Genomic DNA, 7451 nt, shown 5'->3' on the forward strand with positions numbered 1-7451 from the left:
TAAGCATGTTAGATTTAATTGTTAAAATGATTAATTATAACTTAAATAAGTGGTTGTCTAACTAATAACTCACTTGGGTCACAATCTTTGGCTTGGTGCAATCTTTCTTCCCCACCCACCTAACCCATAATGAAGCGTGAAACCCTAAAATTATTTGTGGGCCTTGTCCTTCTCAGCATCTAGCTAGCTACTAGCTAACATTTTATAGATGTGTTAATTATTAATTAAGATATTATCAAGTTACTATGTTTTGGGTTTCAAAATTTTGAAAATATAAAAGACAAACTTTAATTTTAAAATGATAAAAAAAAAATAAGAGCAATTAGTGTACCAGAATTTGGAGGAGTTGGCTCAACATGAGAAAAAATAATACCCATTTTATTTAATTTTCACTAACTGGTTCGGTCTGGAGTTATTTTAAAAATTTAGAGGGAGAAAAAAAATAATGATGGGTGATGATTTTGAGGAAGTGTCGATTATTTTTGGTAAAAAGACTTAAAGGGTATTGATATATATAAATAAAATATAAAATAATAATTTAAAATGGAGGGTATTTTAGTATTTTGGTTAAAGATTTAAGTGATGTGATAAATAAAAAGGAATAAAGTAATATTTGATTTTGTATGGGTTTTTTAAAAAAACTCATACCGACCCAGGCCTAAAATCATCTGTGATGTAATTGTACGATATATTATTTTTCTAAAATAAATAAGAAACAAATGTTCCAAGTTAAGTGATTAAGAAAGTGTTCAAATATGTTGTTTTTATAGTTCTTTTTGTTAATTGTGTTAATATTATTTTTCATTTATAACTAATATTTAGAGACATAATTTCATTGCAGATTCAAATTTTAAGATAGCTCAAATAAAAAAAAAAATAAAAAAATAGTTCTTAAGAGATAAAAAAATTAACGATTCAATTTTCACTTAAATAAGAACATTATTAATAGGAATCAAATATAGTCTAATGAAATTATTTTCACTTAATAAATAAAAATAATCATTCCTTCCTCTCTATTAAGATCAACAAAAATAGGAAAATTCAACAAATATTATATTTTCTAGTGTTCAATTGAACAAAAAGAGAATGATACCTTAAGAATAATGAAATGGAATCTTTGTCATCTTAACAACCAAACAAAATCAAATGGACCAAAGTTGAGAATAATCAAATTGGTTTAGTCCAAATTGTTGTTCAAAACTGCCATCTTAGCAAAACAATTGGAATATACTTATGTTAAACAAAACTTCAAGACAACAAAGTAAAAAACAAAAGATATTACATAAAATTTTGTTTAGAATATACTCATCAAATTTCATTAAACTTAGTTTAAGGTTCAATTCTACTACACATCTATACTATACATAGAGTCAAGACTAAAACATAAGAGTCTAGGACTGAGAACTATAATACTAAGAATAATACATTAAATTGAATGTGAGTATGAAAAAAGACATCTTCATTACAATTTCTATCACATTCAAGTAAAAAGACTGCTGATTTTTCTCTCCAATAGAACTGGATCAAATCCATTCATGCAAATTGAATGTGAGTAGGAGAAAAAATGGTTGCTTTTGAAAGAAAACCATATCTATTTATTATACATTTCCACCATCAGAGCTGCTTCCAGCCGGATTTGGAAGAACATTGTTGCCAAAATCTCCGTCTAGGCTCATCTGTTGAACTTCTTGAGGAGAAAGAATCTTAATACATCGAACACAATTAACAAATTCCCTGTTGAATTTAAGAATCCAATTAAGAAATCAACAACTAAAGTTCAAACAAAGTCAATTCAAGAATGTTATTGACTTACTCCCAAGGATCATCTCCAACAAGAAGGACATCATTTTCGTGATCAACATAAACAAGTTTCCATCCAACACGATGTCTATCCTCGAGCTGCCCTTCAATACCAAATCTACGAGCTAGATCTTGTTTTAGCTCCTCGTATCCAGAGTAACGACCTATGTCAATCGATCTTCCAACCGCTCCACGCTTGTAAACCTTCACAAATATACATTGAGATTAAATTCAAATAACCCAGATCGAATAAGGCCTTAAACTATTTGAATTTAAACAAAAAGAAGACAAGAAATGAAACCTTGGTATATGTTCTTATTCTCTGAAGTTGGGGAGGAGGTGGTGGCGCCCAAGAACCTCGGTTGAGGAAGTTATTGTCGTTTATGGGAGAATCGAGGGAGTTGAAACCAATATCGGGAACTCCAAATGGTTCGGAAACCATTGATGAAGAAAGTTCTTGTTGAAGATCTTTAACTCCTTCATAGTTGGAAAGAATTCCTCCGTCACCGACATTTGTTTTCGGGAGCAAAGGTTCGGGAATCATAGGTATTCCTCCCAATTGGCTTTCGATATGCAAAACCTCATCGTCTTGGGTACCCGTGTCTCTAAATAACATCGTTTGAGTATTATTATATGTCATTGTTGTGGCATTCTGCGGTTGTAAATGTAAGTCATTCTGCGAGAGACAAACCGAGGTAGCTGATGATGTGTCCAAATAATCCATTTGTCCTCCTCCGCCAACACTCATGTATGTAGTTGATGGGGCTAAAAATCCTTGGCTTTGACTCTTGCTTGTGATATTCATCGAACTTTTAGCATCGGGTTTTAACTGCAAGTCTTTAATCAAGCTATTGTTAGCGGAAATAGACTCCAAACCGCTAGAACCGAAGAGAATGGCAGACGAATGAGTCGTCATGTCGTCTCCCAAGCTTGTATGTCTTTGGATTCTGTTGTTGCAATTGTTTGTGGAAGGCGATGTTGAACAAGAAGGAACATCGTCGGTTATTACAGACTGTCCTCCATTTGCTGCCGAGAGTTGATTGCTCGTTGGCTTTGAGAATCTGATATTATGTTGGCTATCGATTTTTGGCAGACCAGGCTGAGGGGTGAGATGTGTTGTGCTTGTTTGATGCATTTCGAGCATTTGGCTAGATGTCGTTGATCTAGAGAAGTTCTGAGATGCTTCCGGAAGTTGTTGTTGTTGAGATGATTGTTGGGCTAAAAGAACTTGTTGTTGTTGCTGCAGCTTCTGTAAGAATTGGAGCTTATATTGATTCTCCGAGAACTGTAACTGCTGCGAAACCGGGTCGTGAAGCTGAGAGTTTGACATCAAATTCTGCTGTTGGTTTTGCGTGAGAAACTGTTGCTGCTGTTGAAAATTAGACGACGACATGTTTCTTTGAAGCTGATGGTTTGAAATGGAAGTTGGCTGTGGTTGCTGATGAAGAACATCGTTCGTGGACATCGATGGCAGATTTTGATGATTAATTAGACTCTGTTTCGTTTGCTGGCTAATATCGGCCAACTGATGTTGTTGTTGTTGTTGATGTTGATGCTGTAAGATGGAACCTAAGGGATTCATAGATGAAGGTTGCTGTAATGGAGGCGGCTTATGAGAATTAAAATGTGAAACTTGGTTTGATTGCAATCCCATTTGGGATCCACCAAAGTTCTGAAGAACGGGCGAATTCATGTAATTTGTTGGCTGCATTGAATTCCCCATCGCTAAAGAAGAAGGATTATGTTGTTGTTGTTGTTGTTGCATGTTCATCCATTGGACTAAGCTTAGACCAGGAAGCGAGTGAGTATCCTTCATGCCTAAATCATCACCACCGCCTAACCATGGCATCGTCGATCTCTTAAACGAATTCTCTACATCACAAGAATCGTCATCTGCATAACCAAACAAATAACATTTTATATTACTTTCAATATTTGTTATAAATTTAGTTAAAACTTATAACATCATTTGTTAGAATTTCCTACCGGGCATTCCAGGTTGTCTAGGGCGTTTGGGTCGAAAAAACGGAGGAGTAGGACAAATAAAGAAAGGAGCCGTCACAGGTTCAATTTCCCATATGGATACACGGTTACGTTTTTCACCTGCGGTCGATTCATCCCATCCAACCTGTCACACAAATAAATTATTCATCAACTTTCGTGTTTAAAACATACAAAAAATATACATTAAAAAAAGTTTAAATTGTATGCATACCTGCAAGTTTCTCCATTGAGAGCCTTTCCATCTAATAGGATCAAGATCACTTATGCCAGTTATTGTTCCCATATACCTACATCAAACATAAACAAACCACGATTGATATCATTAATAAATAAAAAGTTGCTGAGAAATACTATGATGATTACCTTCTAGTACCCGATTCCTCGGTTTCAAACATCATTCGAAAACGCATTCCCAAAGATATTTGATTGCTGCATGCTGCTCTATAGTACTTAGCTAAAGGAATCACAAATTCTGAAGGGCTTGCTCTGTGTATATAATAAAAATTAATAATTAGGAGACAGTTTTCGAAAACAAAAATTTATAATCTTTTTGTTTTACCTTGGATTGAAGAAGACCGTGAAAGGACTATAGTTAGCTGCTGCATGGGCTGCAGCTGCCAAGATACCAATATGCATACTATCGCTCGACAAAACAGAAGACGAAAGATTCGTTGGTTGTCGATTAGCCCGTCTGATTCCCAAAAGAAGTTGTTGCTTCTCATCTCGAATGAACAGAACCGAGTCACCAGCAAACAACCTCTTCCCACTAACAAAGAGACTCCAACCAGTTGTGAGTAAATGCCTTTTTGGTTGGCCTGTTACCAAAATAATTGAAATTATTTTTTAACAAAATCTCATTGAAATAATCGATCTAAAAGAACATAAATGTTTTTTTACCTCGGTAGATATGGCGAAAGGTCCATTCGTTATCGTGCAAATCTCTCGCCCTCAATTCTTGAGCAGGAGGTTGCAAATTGAAATCCTGTATAGTATAAACATTATTTTAACTATCCAATAGTATAAAGAATTTTTTTTAAAAGTAACACTTACAAGAGATGGGAATATTTTTTCAGCAGCTCGACGAGGAACTGAGAAACCTCCGTGTGTACTAGTGTCGCTTGCTGTTAACGTTTTACAGAAGAATTCGGTCTGAGGTTTGATCGTTTTCATCGACAGATCCGATCTCAGAAGCGATTCTTTGTCAAACTGCCGAAAATTCAGTTCAATTCCAATGTTTTCAATGTTTTCAATATAAGATCATCTTTCTATTTATCATCAATCTTGCCAATAAAAGCAGTTTTCTTACCGAAGGAACTGGTTGAAGGGTCATTTGAGCATAAACTTCATCTGTTTCTGGATCAGCCTAAGTTGGTCAATCCATTTAAATTGTTAAAATCATCATAGTATGAATCAAAAAACAAGTTTAAATCAATGATCTTACATGCAACGTGACATTATGAAGAAGACAAATGATTTTTGAAGGGAGATTTGGATAATTTGGAATCTGAGCATCAACATCCTTCTTCATAGAAGCAGCAACCTAAAAAACAAAACAAACAACTTTATTTAAACCCAAATGGAATCCTAACAAAATAAACAAGAATCGATCAATCAATCAATCAATCAATCAATCAAACAAACCTGTTCGCTGTGGCCTTGTGGGAAATAGACAACATAGGTTTCTGCCGCCGGCAGGTTCACCAACGGCCCGGCACAGGCCTGCCATAACTCTGGATTTATACTCTTTTTCTCTCCTGATAAATTAACAAAGAAAGTTGTATAAATCTTAGTATACAATTTTCTGGGCAATTTATTAATACCCAAAAGGATAGATCTTGAATGGGTTTTTTCTTTGAAGAGAAATCTGAAGTAAAAAAGAAAAAAGAAGGAAACTTGTAATCTGATTCTGACCTTCGGCTGTATTGGAGATGGGTATGGCGGCGGAGGGTCCAACGCCGGCGGGCGGCATGTTTTAGGGAAGGGCAGATAAATTTGTAATGAAGATGTGAGAAAACTGATCATGTAGTTGTTGTTGTCATGATTGAAAGAAAGAGGCCGGAAAAAGAATTGGGTAATTTTCCGGTGGCCGGAAAAGTGGGCGGCGAGAAGGGAAAGAGTGAAGAAGGGTTATAAAAAAGGAGTCTTTGTAATTGTAGAGACCAAATGGTACAGTTTATGCCCCCTATTTTACACTACAGCTTCCAGACATCTCTTTCTTCATCTCTCTCTCTAATGGCTTTCTCTCTCTTTACTTTGCTTATTTTTTTAGTTTTTGTTTCTTTCTTCTGTCCTTTGAGAATATAAAATATGATATCTTTCTCTCTCTAAAATGGGATGGCACCATAGTTACAGAAGAAAGGTTGACCTCTTAGGTGAATAATTATGTCTTAACTGTTGCTCGTGCATTGAGACATTTTCTTTTTGCTCTCATCTCCAACCTGCAATTATATCCTTATTAATTGCTTTCTATTGTTTTTTATCCATCAAAATATTAAATTTAATATGAAATATGATGAATTTATTACTTAAAAAGAGTTTCATTAAACAAGCTCTATACATATAGGTATAGTTAAAGTATAATGAAACATGATTTGGTGCCATTAATAAACTATTGTTGTTGAATTAGGAGGTAAAATTGATTAATTTGGTTTTCAATTGTTTGTTTTAAATTATTCAATTTCATCATTTATTTGTTTGTGATAGTTTAATTTTTTGTCATAATTTTAAATTTTATTATGCAATCACTCATTATTTAAATTTATAAGACTAATCAAACTAACCCTAAATAGGAAGAGCTTATTACTTAAAACTTATATGATATTGAGTTTTTGAGAATTGTAACACAAAACTTAATATTTTTCTTTTTTTATTTTATCTATCTATCATTTATTTTAGAGGAGTAGGAGAGAGAATTTGAGAGATAGAATGAGGGAAAAAATGATGTGTCACTATATCACTGGTTGAAAAAAAATGATAAAAAGTAAAAAGAAAAAAGAGAGAAAATTTTTATTATTTTTTCAGTTAATCAAATTCGTCATTCCCCTTAAATTTCATCTCTCAATCATTTCTCTTTTATTTTATTTTATTAGTCTAAATATTAAAATATTTTTTATTTAATATATTGTTTCTTATCAATTTCAATTTAAAGGGTATAATTGTCATTAACCTTAAAAAATTAGTTTTTAAAAAATTTAAATTAAACAAATTTTTATCTCAAACCTAGATAAACCCAAAAAAACTCATGATCAAACAAGCTCTAAGAAGATGTTTGATTTGGGTATATTTTATTTTACTCAAAATTCAACCACCCTATCATATTATTTTAATCATGAAATTCATTAATTAGTCAAATATTAAAATAAAAAAATATTATAATAATTTAACAAATTAATATCTCAAATAACTTTATTTTTCATTAAACAATATTTTTATAAAAAACTCAAAAAAAACTCTCAACAAACAACATTTATCCAAAACACATCTATCACATAATATTTTATTCAACTATTAAATTACTTCAATTAATCAATCAACATATTAAAATATTTTAATTTTAATTTTATTAATATTAAATACAAAAATATATCATATTAATTTAACCAATTAAAATTTTAAATAAAATATTTTTTCATCAAACAATATATATA

At 32.5% G+C, this 7451-nt stretch overlaps 1 protein-coding gene across 1 annotated transcript; it reads right to left on the reverse strand.

Moving 5' to 3' along the window:
- Positions 1-1280: 1280 nt before the first annotated feature.
- On the reverse strand, positions 1281-6078 carry LOC124923859 (auxin response factor 19-like). The gene is made up of 13 exons (XM_047463838.1): positions 5716-6078; positions 5446-5558; positions 5246-5344; positions 5111-5167; positions 4855-5010; positions 4702-4786; positions 4364-4619; positions 4168-4290; positions 4016-4091; positions 3787-3928; positions 2102-3693; positions 1814-2004; positions 1281-1734 (listed from the first exon to the last, which is right to left on the reverse strand). The coding sequence occupies exons 1-13, from the start codon at positions 5771-5773 to the stop codon at positions 1599-1601; spliced, it is 3084 nt and encodes a 1027-aa protein (XP_047319794.1). The 5' UTR covers positions 5774-6078; the 3' UTR covers positions 1281-1598.
- Between the last annotated feature and the right edge of the window lie 1373 nt (positions 6079-7451).

The sequence above is a fragment of the Impatiens glandulifera genome, chromosome 2 (assembly GCF_907164915.1).
Source record: "Impatiens glandulifera chromosome 2, dImpGla2.1, whole genome shotgun sequence".
NCBI lineage: Eukaryota > Viridiplantae > Streptophyta > Magnoliopsida > Ericales > Balsaminaceae > Impatiens > Impatiens glandulifera.